We start from the raw sequence: 17413 nt of genomic DNA on the forward strand, positions 1-17413 counted from the left end.
TTAAATTATATCTTTTTCAAGCATATGAATTTGATTTATTTTTCAACTAAATTTAAATTAAACGCTACGATTGAACTCGATTGAACTCAATTATAGTAAAGAATTGATTTCAAGCAACTTATTATAATCTAATTAAATGAAATTAGGTTTGGAATTATAGTCAAAGTATCAAATTAAATGTTAGAGGACTTCAAAGTAAAACATGCAGCAAATATATTATTCAACCAAATTTCAAAATATTATTTTTATTTTAGCACAAAAATTTATTTTATTTATTTATTAATCCATAAATTCAAGAGATAAAAAAAGAAACTCGTTAAGAAACAAAAAAAGAAATTGTTTTCATGATTTCAGCAATCAAATCAAATTGACTTAGACTTGATATCAAAAAATTTCATTTTAAGAAAAGGGTTCAATGGTGGTTTTTTCTCTCTCTCTCTAGACAGTTTAGGAACTGGTAGATAGGGTTCAGTCTTGATTTATGTGCTTTTAAATGGTGTGATGAAATGAACAGACTATTGAAGGCAAATGAGTGATGGTGAGGCATGGAGAAAAATAAGATGCTTTCGTAAGCTGGGAGGAAAGATGGGTGGGTAGGAGTGAAATGGAAGGCTTGAAATACCTCCCTTTCTTTCTTTCTTTCTTTTACTTGTTCTTAGCCCAGTCAACCTATTTAATGATAAAATAAGATTCAAACCTTAATCTATAATTTAGAACGGTTAAATAATTTTTGTTTACAGCTTCGTACACCTCTTGAAATAATTAATTAAATGTTGCTGATATATTTTTTTATGATAACAAATATAATCTTGAATTTAGAATCTAATATAGAGAAAATAGCTCATAAATAAAGATAGAAATACAAAGAAATACCCATTGTTAAAAAAGAAGAAGAAGAAGAAAAGAAGAATTAATGACTTTATCAACATGAAGAGGAAAGTGCCCTTAGGAACAGACCTTGGACGAGCAATCTGCTGGGCCTCCTCGCACTTCACGACCGATATCACCAGCAGCTGCTCATTGGGTTGTTTGGCATCTATTTCTTAGTCTTAAAATTCGGAAGAGGAAAGTGCCCTTAAGGGGAATTTGTCTCGGTTGATTTTCACCGATTGGTAACTTTCTTCCTTTTTTTTGTTGGGAAAAATCTAAATGGAAGAAAAGGGAAAGAAGATGACTAAACGAGGCAGGAGACAGGAAGAATGATTCATTTTTCTTTGCTCTTTAAATTGCCCTATGAAAGACCCATTCATCATGTTCCCTGTGAAGTACAAGCTCGTCTCCATGATTGCTCCATCATATATAGTACACATCTTGTCTCTCACAGGGGGACCTTGCATCTTGCTTTTCTTCCTCACAGCCCCTTTTCTCCACTTGGCCTGCATCAAGCCCACCTTCGCCATTTGTACAGTGGAAGGGATGGTCCTCCCGTGATGCTAACGTTTTTACTATAATAAGCAACTTTTCGCAATCATTTAACGATCAACCATTGTTATAAAAACTTCATCTAACCAAGTGGTTTTTTATTCAGCGACTGCAGTTTCCATTCCATGAAAAGCATTTCAAGAAGACGAGAAAACTGAGCTGCTAAAACCCAATTCTTGCACCAAACGGTCTAAGACTGACACCCAAATAAATTAGAGTTAGTAGAGCTACTTGTATAAAAAGTCTTACAATAGCAGGCTATCCGAAAGGGATTTTTAATCCCTTGTACTGTAAAAGCAATTGAGCTTTAATATTAGCAAAAACATGCCGAAACATTCCTAGATGTTGAAAATCTATACAAGGGGGCAGTTTAAACAACCCATTTGGGCCAAAAATTTGGTATTTTTTATCGCTGAATTTTCCTAGGGTGCATTGGGGTCAGCGACTTAGAGAGTATTCTTTGACACAACTTCTTTGAACCTCATGAACCAATGTGCATCAGAAGAGTTGTTTTCCTGCAGAAGTTGTGGCTGGTGAAGTGTTGGCTGCTGCTGTCCTTTGTCCATGACAAATTTGGCATAGTCAAAAGGCTTTGGAAGAAGAGAAGCTTTTGTAGGAGCTGGAACAAATGATACTAAGACCCTGGACACATCCTGCATGGTTGGTCTCTCTGAGGGATGGCGCTTGGTGCACAATAGTGCTAGTTGGAAACTCTTCTTTACATGGGTCAAATCCATGCATGTAACAGAAACTTCTGGGTCAACAGCTTCCATTACAGTGTTATCATCAGCCCTCGATAAAATCTGAAACAAAACAGATGACAAATGTAGAAGTTATCTTCAGGAAAATGAACAGTTGAAAGCTTAAAACAACTAAATTGGATTCTATGTTGCCACCTATCCATGTTGAGCACCATCATAAGTAATCAAATGGTTATGAGCATATATTTTGAGATACATACCAGCTGCTGTAAATTAGACTCGTTATCCACAGCCTTCTTCCCAGTAAGAAGCTCCAAGAGGACAATGCCAAAGCTATAAACATCTGATTTTTCAGTTAGCCGAGATGTGCGGGCATACTCTGGATCAATGTAGCCAATAGTACCCATAACAAAAGTTGAGGCATGAGTTTTTGTGGTTGGGATGCATTTAGCAATTCCAAAATCACACAAGTGAGCTTCAAAATTCTCATCCAGCAAGATATTTGAGGATTTCACATCCCTGTGGATGATTCGAGGGTTGCAATCATGGTGAAGATAAGCAAGTCCTTGAGCAGCTCCAACTGCTACTTTCAAGCGTGTTTCCCAGTCAAGCTTTACCTTTTTGGATGGTCCTGCCATTGATATCAACAAAAAACCATTAGCAATATAATGCAAGAACGTATGATTAGGAGGTTTGGCAGAGAATAGAAATAAACAAGAAACTACATTGAACATGATAACCAGATAAGAGGGCACAAGGTAACAGATGGGAAAGTTTAGTTCACTAACCATGAAGCAGATCCCACAGAGAACCATTCTCCATATAGTCATAAAAGAGAAGGTTTCCACGAGGAGACAGTGCATAACCATGTAAGCTGACTATATTTCGGTGTCTGATGCTGCCAATGGTCTCAAGTTCAGTTTCAAACTCGTGCAAGTTGCATGTATACTGATTGTAGAGTCGCTTAATTGCAAGTGGCCGGGAATTTTTCAGCACACACTTGTATACTGTGCTAGAAGCACCATAACCTATAATATACTTCTCACTTAAATTCTCTGTGTTCCTCATTATGTCATCAAAGGTGTGAATAGCCATGTCCATGTGAAGAACCACAAGTTTTGGAGGACCTGGCAAGAAATAAACCAAACATGAGTACTTGGGAAAGAGAAGCAAAACAGGAAACATAAAAAGAACAATTATCAAGTAAAATGCATGCCTTGTACAGTTTTGTTGGATCTCTTCGTCAATTGTTTCTGTTGGTTGGATTTGTAAATCGCAACTATAATCATGGACAATAATGTTATGAATCCCAGCGTTATACAGACAACTGCTGCTCTAGAGAAGATTACTGAAACAGCAGAAGATAAACAGACAAGTTCAAGATAAAACTCAAAACCTTCTTTATTAGAGTTGACCATGTCAAAAACAAAAACAAGCGTTCAAAAGAACATGTAGCGGATGAGGGGTTACCTTTAGACTTTGGGACATAGGGGCCACATATTGATCCCAACCGGTTGCCACACAACAAAGGATTTCCAATAAAGCTGGCAAGGTAGTACAAAAGATTACAAGGAATTTCTATAGTAAACTGTCGGAAATTTTCATTTTAAGCACTTTCAAAGAAACAGAACTATTATTCTCCCCATACCTGTCTGGTGGAAACCGTGTCAAGTTTCTAATAGGTGGCACAATTCCTGATAAATTGTTGTATGAGAAATTCCTAACACGTAAAAAGTCATTTTACAGTAGCATTCTATAGCTATTAAGAATGAAACATTGATGATAACCAAAAAAGACAACTTACAAATTGGCAAGGCTGAAACAATTGGTAAGCTCAGGGATTTCTCCTTGCAAGTCATTGTTGTTCAGGATCCTGCCATCCATCAACAAATTAGTACGTGGTAAAAATTTATGAAGGTCAAAAGGAGTACAGCGGAGACATTGTCTGGGCTTTAAACTTACAGAGAAACAATGTTTTGCAGCTGACCCAATTCCACTGGAATGCTACCAGTCACGTTGTTGAAAGACAAATCACTGGGGGAAGATATGATTACGTACAATCAGGAATGGGGGCAGATAAACTTCATCCGAGGGTAAAAAGAACAGTTCGTAAGAAGCTTACATAATTTGTATACTTCTTAGATTCCCAAATTCAGCAGGCAATCGTCCATGAAGATGATTCCTGCTCAAATTCCTGGTGTACACATCAGAAAGTAGATTAGCAAGTTCTTGGATACAATTAAATTCAAAGAAAAATTGCACTTCCAGACAGACATACAAGGTGAGAAGGTGCTCCAGGTCACCAATCATAGCTGGAATGGGCCCCGAAAAGTTATTGCTTGAGAGATCCCTGAAAACATTGAGATCCATAAGACTGGTGCATTACAGTTTAAAAGTTCTCCAAAACTAAGTGTTACAATAGATTAATCTCAAAATATACAGTGTTAGGAGGAAACTTACAATGTATCCAAATTGATTATGCGTCCCAGCTCAACAGGAACACTGCCTTTGAAGTCGTTTGATGAGAGATTTCTGAAGATTCAAGACATTTTAGCTAAATGACAGGAAATGAGTGCAAAATGAAACTAAAAATATGAAGAACTTTCCAAATATGGCCTCCAGAACTCACAAGTAAGTCAAGCTCTCAAGATCCTTGAAACCTGAAGGTATGATTCCACTCAAGTGATTACCATGCACGTTGCTACAAAAGTAAGACAAAACCAGTTGGTTGGTTGCTCACATCAGAAACATAAGACACTGTTCAAATAGTTGCAAACAGCCTGGACATAGGAAATCCTACAATTGATTCAATGCCCTGCAAAAACTGATGTTGTGTGGAATGGGCCCTTCAAGATGGTTGTTAGCAAGATTCCTGATCCATAAAACAGAAATTCAGTAAATAACGTTTAAAAGAGAACGTAGAAAGCATTTAATCACAGGAAACTCACAATTCAAACAACTGTCCCAGCTTCCCAAGTTCAGGAGGAATGCTGCCAACCAGTTGGTTGTCATTCAATTGCCTTAAAAAAATGCTCTGGTCAGTTACCGAATAAAATAAAATATGCATGCATATAATCAGACACATTTGGAAACCTTGAAATCATGAGGAATCTTACAAATAGCTTAGCTTTGACATATTTCCAAGTTCTGGGGGAATTGGTCCAGTGAGCTTGTTTCCATGAAGATACCTGGTGCGCACTCAAAGAACAATTGATATAACCACAGAAAGAGCCAGTAGCAAGCTTCATCTGTTACGAAATAGAACCCACACTTTCCATTGTTCATAAAAAAGTAATAATAACACTATGAACTCACAGTTTCCCAGTGTATGACAAATTGCCTAGTATTGCGGGAATTGGTCCAACTAGCTCATTGTCACTCAAATCCCTACAACACAAGAAAAGTAACAAGAACACACCACAGATCATGATGCTGTAAAATAAACCTTCAAGATTTTAAATTTCACACTTACAGAACAGCAAGGGCCTGCATTAAACCAATAACCTCTGGAATCCTCCCAGTGAGATTATTCCCTTGAAGAGACCTAAAATAAAGATGCTCAATTACTTGTTTTGATATTGCCAAAAACACAGTAAAAAGACTATTCGAGTAGTACTTGGGATTGTGATGCTGGGTGTTTTTTAGAGTGATTTTCACTTGAAAATACATCAAAATAATGTTTTTTTTTATTATTATTTTTTACATCAATACATCAAAACAATAAAAAAAACACTAAAAAAATATTAATATGAAGCTTTTTAAGAAAAATCAAGAATTTGAAAAGGTACAGTCCAACCACACTCCCAAATGATGCCTCATCTTGCTTATAATCATTTAGAAAGGGTTTATAACAAGTTAGATACAAAATCAAACACATACAGCGTAGCAACTTGCAAGAAGCCAATATTGTATGGTATCTCCCCAGTAAACTGATTGTATGATATATCCCTGTAATTATCAAAGTAAAAGTTAATACATCATAAAAAACTGATCAATAACTTAAAATTAGTCTGTGCCGCCAAACCTACAGTATCTCAAAGCTAGTACAGTTGCCAATGCTACTGGGGATGGTGCCAGTTAGTTTATTGTCTCTCACATCACTGGAAAGGAGAATAAATAAATTTGAAGTCCCAAATAACTGAAAATTAAGTAAACAAACAGCTCACCAGGAACACAATCAGATAGATCAAATACTTACAAGTACCACAAGCCAGTCAACTGACAGATATCTTCTGACAATGTTCCAGTCAACAAATTGCCGCGTAATCCACTGAGAAACATATTGAGATAATTCAACGAAAAATGTCAGTCGTATGAACATACATGCATGGGAGCACTACAATGAAGCCAAAAAATCCTATAAAGGTTCGAACAACAAATCCAAAGAACAATTAACGGGTTCTTAACCTTGCCAATAACTGAAATACTCACAGGTATTGTAAGACTTCATTCCAGTATATCAATCTTGGTATCTCACCAGTCAGCTGGTTTTTAGCAAGGTCACTGAACAGGAAAACAAGCACCAATTGAATAGCATCAGTACCAATAAGAAGAATTTAGAAATTCATAAACACCAAACCACAACTTCATTAACTATAAGGACTCACAGTGTTTTCAGATTCGGAATTTGGGTTAAGGTTGAAGGGATAGGACCAGTAAGCTGGTTGTTCTTCAAATTTCTACATTGCAGGACAAAATTACTCAATCATGAAAATTATAAAAATCCCAATTAAAGCATAGTGAATGAAAATAAAAAAAGAGTAACTCACAAGGTATCAAGTTGCTTCAACTTTGATAGAGAAAAGGGAATGTCACCATAAAGCAAGTTACCAGAAAGATCCCTGGATTCCACAATGCAAACCACTTGTCAACATCAGTACAGTAAAAATTCAAAAAATCAAATTTTATCAGACAAACAGAAGACAGCAGAGTATTACAGATGGTATAAAGAAGCACAATTGCCAATCTCTTCTGGGATTTGACCAGTCAACATATTCCCTTGGAAGTCTCTGCAATTTTCAAAAAAAAAAACAGAAAAAAGCACCATCAAAATACTCCAAAAAGAACAAAATAGGTCCCATAGAACTAGTATTGAGAAAAAATTTGGTGAAAAGAGAAGATACATGGATTGCAAGTTCCTCAAATCTCCAATGCCAGGAGAAATTTCACCACCAAGGTTCAAATTTGACAGGTTACTTCACAGAAAACACACACCAGCAAGTTAATAAAAACCAAATTTGCAAAGCATTGCAGACTCAACAGGTGAAGAAAATGACTGCCTTCAAAGGGCTTACAGAGAAACAACAGAGAAGCTGTCATTGTCACAAAACACACCGCGCCAAGAACAGAAATCTTCATTGTGCACATCATCCCAGTCAACAAGCACATTAACAACATTGCTGAAAGATTCCTTTATAGACATCAAAGCTTTCCCTGCAACAAAACCTCATTTCAATCCCTCTCTTTCAATACAAGAAACCCTTAAAACTATTAAAAAAAATGACTTTCCAAGCTTTTTGATCAGGCAGAATAATTTATTAAACAAAAGTCAAACAAGAGAAAATCTTTAAAAACCCTAAGCTTTCTCGGGGTTCTCTCACTGTATTTTCCCCTCTCTTTGACTTGCAAACACAATAAAACAGAATTCGAGTACCATTTTATAGGCTACAGCTAAAAACTCCATCTTCAACAGTGAAAAACACCACTTTTAAGGAGCCCAAAGATAGAAATGGCAAAAAGAGAAGCTGAAAGTTTTTCCAAAACAAACAGAAAAACACAAAAAATCCCGATAAACCCATTAAACAAGAAAAGGTCTGTAAGAAAGAGGAGTACCCTTATTGTTAAGTGTAGTGAAATAGGAGTAAACAGAAGAAGCACTGCATACTTAACAAATAAAACAGAATTCTAGTACCATCTTTAACAACGATAAAACAGCATTTTCAACAATGTTAAACACCGTTTTTAAGGACACCAGAGATAGAAAAGGCGAGAAGAGAAGCTAATTTTTTTTTCCAAAACACAACAAAAATCCTGATAAACCCAGCAAACAAGAAAATGTAGTACCCTCATCGTTAAGTGGTGAAACGAGAGGAAACAGAAATAGTAAAAGCACCACAGCCATTGCCAAACATTGCTCAAAACCCCCTAGTAGTTTCATTTCTTTCGTTGTTTTTTTTTTTTTATAAACTAGCAGGAAAACAAGAACTAAGAGTGTCCAAGACACTAGCTAAGTACAAGAGTCTTGATGCTCTCTGCTGTCATTGTAAGCGATAGAGAAGAGGGCAGCATTCGTTTGGCGTGAACTGAAAGGAAGTGAGTTAAAACATAGCACAGAATTTATTTAAGAAGAGAGAAGAGTGGGGAGAGAGAGAGGGTGTAATAAACGGCGGTGAAGAGACGTTAGTGGACTGACCTGCTTTGTTTCGTACTAGCTATTTAACACATGTTCCCTCATGAATCAGATAATATTTTTTTTTTAATAAAAAATAAATATACAATCTTTTTTAATCTGTTATTTTTCTAAAACAATCTAAGATTAGATTTTTTTTATACTTATTTTATTATAATAAATTAAAAAATTAATACTTACATATAATAAAATAAAATAAATATTATATCTCAAATTAATTTTTAATATAATAAAAAAATAAAAATAATATTGCAATTACTATAAAGATAGGTTAAGTGTGTAGATGATAGATATTACAAATAGATCAAAAAAACAAAAACAAAAATAAAAATTAGTACAAATAGATCAAGTGTGTAGATGATAGATATTACAAGTGTAAAGAATGATAAATAATTTTTTTCCAGAAAAAAGTATAAAGAAAAACTAAAAAATTATTAAAAAAAATAAGAAAAAATGATAATAAATAGGTAAAATATAAATTAATAAATATAATTAAATCTAACATTTCATAATTATGTTTTTGGCTAGTAAAGTGACTTTACAATTAGCCGGTGAGATAACGGTTGACTTTCATACTCTCTTGCAAAAACAATTTTCTTTATTGAAATAGAGAACTTTTAATATTTAAATTAATAAACATAAGAAGAAATGATTATGTTAAGCAATATACTAATGTGAGTAACATGAGAAAAATATGTGGAGACTGGGTTGGACCGACCAAGGCTTTATGTTGTCTACTTATATAATTTTAAAGCAACTTGTGTAAAATAAAATCAATTTTTTTATTTTATGATTAAGATATTTATAAATCTTGATTATATTAATTTATTTCATGAAAAATAAAATTGTAACATAGAATAATTATTTTTCTCTGTAAGTAAGGGTTGAAATTATAAATGTTAAACTTGATTTGAATTGCAAGATTGTACGAGAAATTGAAGATACAAATTTTGATACAAATATTAATGAAACTAAATAAGAAATTGAACTAATCAAACACAATTAATAATTAATCCGGACAAGTTTTTAATCACCAAGTTGATTTATGAAGCCTATCATAGACTTCCTAGTCAACAACAATTTTTGTTTTCCTTCTTTTAAAAAAAAAATATATAAAAATTATCGATATTACTGATATCATTTATTTTATTTAACTAGTCACCATGAGTTTAGTGACTCCTTTGTAAGGAAAGCTTGTTCATTAACTAGAACATGAATGAGCAAACATGTTTAAAATAATTGTTCTGGTTGCAAAACACAGACACAAGATCTCGAACATAAAATTTAGATTGGAAGATGCTTAAGAAAATAATTTAAAAAAATATATAATTCAGTTAAAAACTCAGACCAACTCAAGGTTTAATCAACCCGAATAAAATTTTATAAAAAAACACATCAATTTGTTTAGGTAAAACGACATTGTTTTTATTTTTTTAACTGCATCTATGGTAGCAAAAACTGACTTACATGAACTGAGTATACATGTGACAAAATGGTTTCTCACCAAGTAGATTTTCTTGCCAAAGAAAAAAACAAGTAGTTTAGTTGGTGTACATTAGTACTATTTACATGTATTTAGCTTTTGAATTTGAATTTCTTTGATTCTAGGAAGAAGAACTACGAAGATTGTCCTGAGAAAAACAATAAACACGAAGGGTTGGAGAGGACGGGAGGTTGCAGTGTCTGCAAACTGCAGGTGTCAGCACCCTTGCAATAAACAGGTTGCTATGTATAAAGCTGCCCCGTGCTTCTTCTTTCTCGAGCTTAATTTGCTTTTGTCGCTTATGACTCCAAAGTAGTTTTCTTCGTTGATATTATTCCGGGCTGGCTCCGGGTGTTAATCCGATGATATATGAACTTGATCTCAAACTATACTAGGTTTTATGTCTAAATAGGTGTTAGTTGATTTTTTTTTTTTGGTATAAACCACGCGGTGTCCTGAATGCTGATCCAGACTAATCAACGCTCGCACCGGGTCTGCCCACAGAGAGGTAAAGTGCTCCCCAAGAGAGGTTCTCCATACACAAGGAGGGGTCGAACCCCAGATCTTGCTTAAGGGATGAGAGTGCCGAACCACTCACACCGTGCCCTCTTGGATAGGTGTTAGTTGATCTGATAATACTGGTACTGAGATTTGATTTTTTAGATTTTTATTCGAAACAATATAATTTTAATTTTGTTTCTTAAAAAGAATTTTTTAAACAATATCGTTTTAGTCATTTAAACTATAATTTTATTATATTTATCAAGTTTGGCCTAACAAGTTTATTCATTGACTTGTCGATTAAAGATTTAGCTTCAGTTGAGTAGATGTTAAATCACCTAGAAAATAATGTGGTTAAACTTGAGTGATTCAGTTGATTAATTCATTGGTTAATTCATGACTTGATGACTCGATAAATTGATTTACAATCAAAGTGACGTAATCAAAATTCAAACAAGACTCAATCAATATTTTTAAAAAAAGTTTTATCCAAAGTGACATTGTTCTAGATATAAATTAGACATTAAAAAAACTTAATACATTTGAATTAACTAGCCAATTCAAGAAGTTTATCCAAAATGACTAATATAATTGTTTCTCCTGATCTTATTTTACAGGAATAATATTTATTTTTTAAAAATATTTTTTATTTGAAAACATAATATTCTCAACCTTTTTTTAGTAATTTTAGTCCGTCGAAGCATTGAACAAGAAGCTCATGGTGTAATTAGGATTGCGATAATGAGTGATTTTGAATAATTAACAACTAGATAAAGATTTATCCTAAACATGTTACATGGATAACCTAACAAATATTTTTATTGTAAGTGGAATACATCTAGAAGTAAGATAAGGTTTGATCTCGCCAAACCAGAATAATAGATCAAAATTACTATAACTTTTGATTTGATTGTTGAATCACACTCAAATTTTTATAGGAGTTTTTGAAAGCTGTTTTCTTTAAAGTAGCATGAAATTACTACTCCGATTATTGAATTTTTAGATTTTAAATTTTTTTTACTAGAGCTCTAGTTTTGATAATTTTTGTAATAATTTTTGTTATTTTTAGATTTCATATTTTTTTATATGATTTTAAATTTTTATTTTATTTTGAATTAAGTTATTATTTCTGATCTATTTAATACTTTATAAATCTTTTAAAAAGAGGCAATTGAGAATTATTATATTTTAAAAAAACCTATAATCTTAAGTGTGATTTCTGCCGTCCCTTTTGCTCTTAAAAGTTTTTGTGTTATTTATTTATTTTGGCTGTCTTTTAGCTTCTCCCCGAATCTCCTTCACGACAAGAAATCTCAACAGTTAATACACGTTGTAAAAAATCTGAAACAACCTGCTAATCTCTAGAAAATAACACACCCTGAGACATAGCTAGTTGTCATAAAAAAACAGTAACAATAGAGCAGTAGCCAGCAGCACCAGCGACTGCCCCGCCGGTTTCAGCCATTGCTTGTACTGCCGGCGTGACACAAATCTGAGCCCATTACCTGCAGCAGAACTAGGTGGGACCCTATTCATGTACGGTGGTGGATTTTAATATAGAGTCTCAAAAAGTTGGGATTGATGTGATCTTACTAAAAGGTTAAATGTACTTTCTAGGGTTCAAGAAACACATGTATACCTTGCTGATTTTTCTATTCGAGAATGAAATCGTCGTTATTTCCCTAACAATTGTTGTTTTCGATGCTGGGTATTACCCAGTGAAGCATTTGTTTTGTTTTCTCTACAAGGGCAGGGCAGGATTTGCAATCATTGAGTGAGAATATAGATCTCTTTCTTTCTAACACCTATTTGCCATGTGGATTAGCCAGAGTTCAAGTTCGAAAACAAATTGAACAAAAACATTCGTCGAGACTACTTGGTTCTTCTGTAAGTAATTGTTGTCCCTATGCTCTGAAGAAATCACTATGCATGCGTGGTTTCCTAGCAGCGGTGAAAGATATGGAAGGAGGAGACAAACAGTAGACCAAGGAATTAAGACTCGTGTTGGAACAAGCAACAACGACTGTGCCTGTGGCTGTGGCCGTTCTTGTGCTGTGGTGTATATTTAGATGTCTGGTGAGCATTTAGCAGGCTAGGGAATTGCGGGACCCAAACCAAAGTTGTTTTGGCAGAGAAATAAAGATGGAGCATTGATGACACCCATCATAGGACCCGTGATTGCTATCCGTACACTGCTCTGCTTTGTCAAGAAAGACTATCACTATTCTCTCCTTTGAAATTGATGTGAAGTTTGTGGCCAGTGCCCACCCATCATTCTTTTGCACTAATGCATATTCCCTTCCCTTGAGGTTGAGGAGGATTTCTCAAGTGAAGCACCAAAGGGTATTTCACTGCTGTACAAAGCTTGAAGCTTGGTACCTAGCTGGTAAGTGAAAGGATACACTCCTTGTCCATTTCCAACTGCGGTTTAACTTTAGTGTTAGGCAGCCATTAATTTTTCATGAATTCTCTAATTGAGCTATGATGGTACATCAATGGTGGAGATAAAGGGACAGCCTTAATCTTAGGGTATGTTTGGTCTTGACGTGCTTTAAATAAAACACAATTTTTAACTGATTATAAGAAAAAAAACCAAACACTTTAATTTTTAAAAATTGGACCTAAAACTACCTAATTTATAAGGATATGGGGAACGATGCCTCGGTGAAAAAAACTGGCTCCAGAAGATGGCACCAAGGCTAACCAAGGCAAAGGACTCCTGCAATGGGCCATGAATAAAAACTTAAGGATTTGTGGCCTCTTACATTGTCTTTGATGGCTTTGGACTTGGGAGTGGTGGGATATTACACAACAAATCATAAGCCCAAATCTTGGTCCTTTTGTAGCCTTTAAACATGGAGGGTTGAAAATGGCTTCTGCGTTTACTAGGATTTATGCCCTTTGTAATAAAGGAAAAAAAATGGCTTCTTTTTTAAGGGGGGAAATAGATATAATGGTTTCTCCATTGAAATTCAAGTTTAAGATAATCCACAAAATACCAATCTTTATACACGAATAGCCTAAATACGCAGGCATGTTTCAAGACAAAATGAGCCTTACTAATTTCATGGCTCACTGAAGGATAAATGCTGCAAGTTCATAGACTAAATCGTGTCAAAAGGGAAGATCTTCCTGTCCTGGTTTCTTCTTTAAAAACCATTGAAGGTCAATGTCACAACAATATGATGGGAAAGCAAACGTGATGGATTCACTAGAAGTTAATTCCAGTAGAACAACCCCGTAGAATAGAACGAAGAAATTCACAATCCTGACCAACACCTGCAGTTTAAGATGCTGGATCAGCATCGTGCCAGCCCTTGCTGCAAGGTGGAACGCTCATGAATTCATCAAACTCCTTTACATGGATGTCACAACACTTCCACTGCAAAATTACATGTAATTAAAAGGTAATTAGTAAAAAAAGAAAAAGAAAATAAGAGAGCAGGCTGGAAGTAAAAATGCAGTAAATTATACACACCCCTCTCATTCGATCATGAAAAACAGCAGGCCCGGGATGGTAATTACAGGCAGTTTCATGATTATCCTTCTCCTTGAAAGTTTGACCACATCCCTGATTCTTGCACGTCTGGGGCTGGTTTATATCAACTACCTTTTTTGCTGGAGCAGAAGCATAGCTTTTAGCTGGTGCAGCTTTGGGTTGTGCTTGTGACCCTAAAAAGCACATGAAGTGCTTCAGCTTTAAAAGCAAACAATCGATGTATAACGGGGAAACCAGGTACATGGGAGTTTAAAATGCACCAATTACAAAATTGATTCAACAGTGTGAAGATGGCCACAAAAGGAATAATAAAGATGAAGCCAACTGCTTGTGCAATTCAAAAAAACCTTTTATTCACTTAAACTTATATTAACTCTTTTACTTGGAAAATTGGAAGTTTACTCCTTACCACTCACTTAACATCCTAGGCCATGCCAAAGAAGTTTTTCCACCAAGTAGCGGATTCTTAGAGGTACCTTTTCCCAAAAATAAAAATTAAGCTGCTTTGCACAATTTAAAAGATCTTACAAGCTCTCGGAAGTATTTCTCAATTTGTCACCAGCTAGCATTCTGAGGATCATATTTGTGTTAACAGAGCTTGATGGCTTTTCAATTCAATAATGCAAACACTAACATGTTTCCATGCAATGAAACGGTTCATACATCACTTCCATATAATCTAGATAGATAATTTTTCTTTCCCTTTTTTTTTTCAGTTTGGTTTTAAAACTGTAATATCAATTGTTGTGGTTATTAAAAGCATTCAAATGACACTACCATGATCTGAGCAAAAAAAGCCTTGCTTGCATCTAGGGCAAGATTCCTTTGAGGATGAGTTGGTAGCAGGAGCTGCAGTGGGAGGAGAAAATGGATTCTTTGGGGTGGGAGTTGGAGTCGCCTTTGCTAACACTGGTTTCTCAGTTGTGTGTTTACCTGTTTTACATCTTCATCACAGGAAAAAAACTTTTGAGTGACCAACGCTGATAGACATATAAGCATATTATCAACGCAAATGTAAACGCAAAATATCGACCATGACCAGTTTGAGCTAGTTCATTCAACCAAGAAGAAGTCATATTTTATCAGAAATCCTGCCATATTCACATATGCCTAAGAAAAGTAGCAGAAAAACGAGGGCACAGGACCTACCCTGGAATCTCCAGAAACAAGCTGAAATCATGACTCCTTTTCTTGCAACAACTCCACTCTTTCATTCCATCATGAAAGAAAGGCTGGAAAATGGAATTAAGCAAGATTAAGGTAATGAATAAAAAGCCTATTTCTTTTTCAAAATAACCAAGTAAATCATAAGAAAAAACTCTGACTTACCCCCTGTCAATGCATATCCGCACATGCAGTGAAACCGCATCAAAGCAAGCAAGGAAAAGGTTAATCAGTATAATACACAAACGCACACTATATTCAGAAATTTTTTCCTTCTGTAATCAAATAAGATAACCTTGCACAAGATATAATAGAAAAACATATGTACTACCAAAGTCCAAGACTATCAAAATACAAATTTCTACAAAACGTAAGGCAGAAACTGAAAAAGAAATGCATGAAGCTGCACAATAAATGGATAAAATCCATTATCTCACTGTTGGGACAGGGACCTTTGGATTCCATTACACAATAGCCATTATTTGAATCTAAGCATTTAATAACCCTATAATATGTAGCACATTGAACACGTTAATATATTTTGAAGAACTGTTGCCCTGGATTCAATATGACATCCTTATCCTGCATTTTTATTAAGTAACAATTGAATTTACTATCATCTTTTCACATCTGTTAAAAGCATGAAAATTTTCTTCCTGGTGGAGCTGTGCTTGAGAAACATCAAAGACAATGATTGTAAACGAGGAACATTTTAGGTATCTAAGATACCCTATACCACTCTGACAAGATCAGTACTCTTCCCTATACCACACTGACAAGATTCAGCGCTCTTAACAATCATCATGATCTTTAATCAAACCATGCCGTGCGGATAGAATAACGAAATTTGTCAGCTTTTTGACTTAAATCATGAAAAAAGTACTTAACTTTCTACCCAATCCTCTCTTGCACATTAAATCAACCACCTTAAGAACAGATGATAGCAACTCCCTTGTCCTATATTTCTCTAAAAACATCAATTTTTTTCCCTTTACACGAGGAATCGAACAAAACACAAAAAGCTATCACATTATCGCAATTAAATCTATAAATCATAAATCCCAAATTGTATCAACTGCAAAAACAAAAAACAAAAGTTAATAATTAAGAAAAGTTGAAATACCGAATCATGGTAAGTACAGGAACCATCGGGATTGTTGTCTTCGGTGAAAGTTGCGTCACAGCCGATTCGCTGGCAGCGAAGCTTAGGTACCTCGGTTTGGTCCATGGATAAATAATTCTCTTTTTAGCTTTTGTTTTAAAGATGGAGACAGAGAGCAGTGGAAGAAAGAGTTGCGTTCGAGCGAGTAGAGGAATCTAAGTCGTCTTCTGAGTTCAGTTTTGTCTTCTGATTATTCTAGAAACACATTACAAAGTTGTTGTCGGTCCCGTTGTTGGATTATGTAGTTTTAAAGTCTTTAATTAAACTTGAAGTCTCATGCCTTGTTCATTCGTTGGTCGGTAACTCATATTAATTCAAAAAAATAATTAAGGTTTTTTTTTTTAAAAAAAAAAAATCAAAACAACTCTGATTTGAGAAAAAATCAAATTAGTTTTTTTTATCAGAACAACTCTGATTTGAAAAATAAATCAATTAGTTTTTTATCAGATTATTAAATCATAGATTCATCCACGTGAATTAATTAATTAGATTAATTTCAATCTAATTTTTTTAATCTATTACAATTCAAATGATCCAAATCTTATATTAACCAACTAAATTAAGTTGAGTTTAGTAATAACACTTGTACTAGGATTTGCTTTCAACTCAAATAACTAATAAAAGTAAGATTAATAATAATATTATTGTTTTGTAAGTATAACAATACTATTTTTATATTATACGGTTATGATATTAGATTATGACTTTATTTATTATACATAATATAGTTATAGTCTTTCGTTATTTTGAAAGTTGGTGAGGACTCAAATTGGATTGGGTTTATACAATGTTTGATTTCAATTTGACCTTGTCCCAGATGGATATGGAGGGAATAAAGCAAAAACCCATAGTTTTTTACTTTCTTTTTTTAGGTTAAAAGCAGGATTTGAATTTTTGTTCATTAAGGTCAGGTTAGTTGTTTGAGAGTATGGTTATTGTTACTTTTCAAATAACTTTTCATACTAAAATATATTAAAATAATATTTTTTTATTTTTTAAAAATTATTTTTGAAATAGCACGTTAAAACAATCCAAAACATACAAAATAAATTTAATTCTTTGCAAAACAAAA

General features: G+C 34.2%; 2 protein-coding genes across 4 annotated transcripts; both read right to left on the minus strand.

Moving 5' to 3' along the window:
• Positions 1 to 1630: 1630 nt before the first annotated feature.
• Positions 1631 to 8498, minus strand: LOC7476769 (LRR receptor-like serine/threonine-protein kinase ERL1). Of its 2 annotated transcripts, none has more exons than XM_024586393.2 (27): positions 8187 to 8498; positions 7418 to 7556; positions 7247 to 7318; positions 7061 to 7132; positions 6893 to 6964; positions 6731 to 6802; positions 6555 to 6626; positions 6322 to 6393; positions 6152 to 6223; positions 6003 to 6071; positions 5596 to 5667; positions 5439 to 5510; positions 5240 to 5311; positions 5072 to 5143; positions 4924 to 4995; positions 4753 to 4824; positions 4584 to 4655; positions 4402 to 4473; positions 4246 to 4317; positions 4086 to 4157; positions 3928 to 3996; positions 3772 to 3843; positions 3594 to 3667; positions 3340 to 3471; positions 2912 to 3250; positions 2384 to 2754; positions 1631 to 2225 (listed from the first exon to the last, which is right to left on the minus strand). In XM_024586393.2, the coding sequence occupies exons 1-27, from the start codon at positions 8278 to 8280 to the stop codon at positions 1869 to 1871; spliced, it is 2940 nt and encodes a 979-aa protein (XP_024442161.1). In that variant the 5' UTR covers positions 8281 to 8498; the 3' UTR covers positions 1631 to 1868. The 2 variants fall into 2 exon arrangements, with proteins under 2 accessions (XP_024442161.1, XP_024442162.1); XM_024586394.2 differs by having other exon boundaries at positions 8358 to 8496.
• Positions 8499 to 13461: 4963 nt separating this feature from the next.
• On the minus strand, positions 13462 to 16576 carry LOC7476770 (cysteine and histidine-rich domain-containing protein RAR1). Of its 2 annotated transcripts, none has more exons than XM_052447597.1 (5): positions 16303 to 16576; positions 15165 to 15247; positions 14793 to 14959; positions 13995 to 14188; positions 13462 to 13898 (listed from the first exon to the last, which is right to left on the minus strand). In XM_052447597.1, exons 1-5 carry the CDS (start codon positions 16405 to 16407, stop codon positions 13803 to 13805), a joined length of 645 nt encoding a protein of 214 aa, XP_052303557.1. In that variant the 5' UTR covers positions 16408 to 16576; the 3' UTR covers positions 13462 to 13802. The 2 variants fall into 2 exon arrangements, with proteins under 2 accessions (XP_052303557.1, XP_052303558.1); XM_052447598.1 differs by lacking the exon at positions 16303 to 16576 and adding an exon at positions 15345 to 16239.
• Between the last annotated feature and the right edge of the window lie 837 nt (positions 16577 to 17413).

The sequence above is a fragment of the Populus trichocarpa genome, chromosome 15, assembly GCF_000002775.5.
Source record: "Populus trichocarpa isolate Nisqually-1 chromosome 15, P.trichocarpa_v4.1, whole genome shotgun sequence".
In the NCBI taxonomy this organism is placed as follows: Eukaryota; Viridiplantae; Streptophyta; class Magnoliopsida; order Malpighiales; family Salicaceae; genus Populus; species Populus trichocarpa.

Coding starts and splice junctions, on each gene's coding strand:
- LOC7476769 (XM_024586393.2), bottom strand. CDS start 8,280: ATGAAACTACTAGGGGGTTTTGAGCAATGTTTGGCAATGGCTGTGGTG. Junction 7,133..7,246: donor TTGAGGAACTTGCAATCCAT/GTATCTTCTCTT, acceptor TGAAAATTGCAG/AGACTTCCAAGGGAATATGT. Junction 6,627..6,730: donor ATTCCGAATCTGAAAACACT/GTGAGTCCTTAT, acceptor TTTCCTGTTCAG/TGACCTTGCTAAAAACCAGC.
- LOC7476770 (XM_052447597.1), bottom strand. CDS start 16,407: ATGGACCAAACCGAGGTACCTAAGCTTCGCTGCCAGCGAATCGGCTGT. Junction 15,248..16,302: donor CCTGTACTTACCATGATTCG/GTATTTCAACTT, acceptor TCCATTTTCCAG/CCTTTCTTTCATGATGGAAT. Junction 14,960..15,164: donor TTGTTTCTGGAGATTCCAGG/GTAGGTCCTGTG, acceptor CCTGTGATGAAG/ATGTAAAACAGGTAAACACA.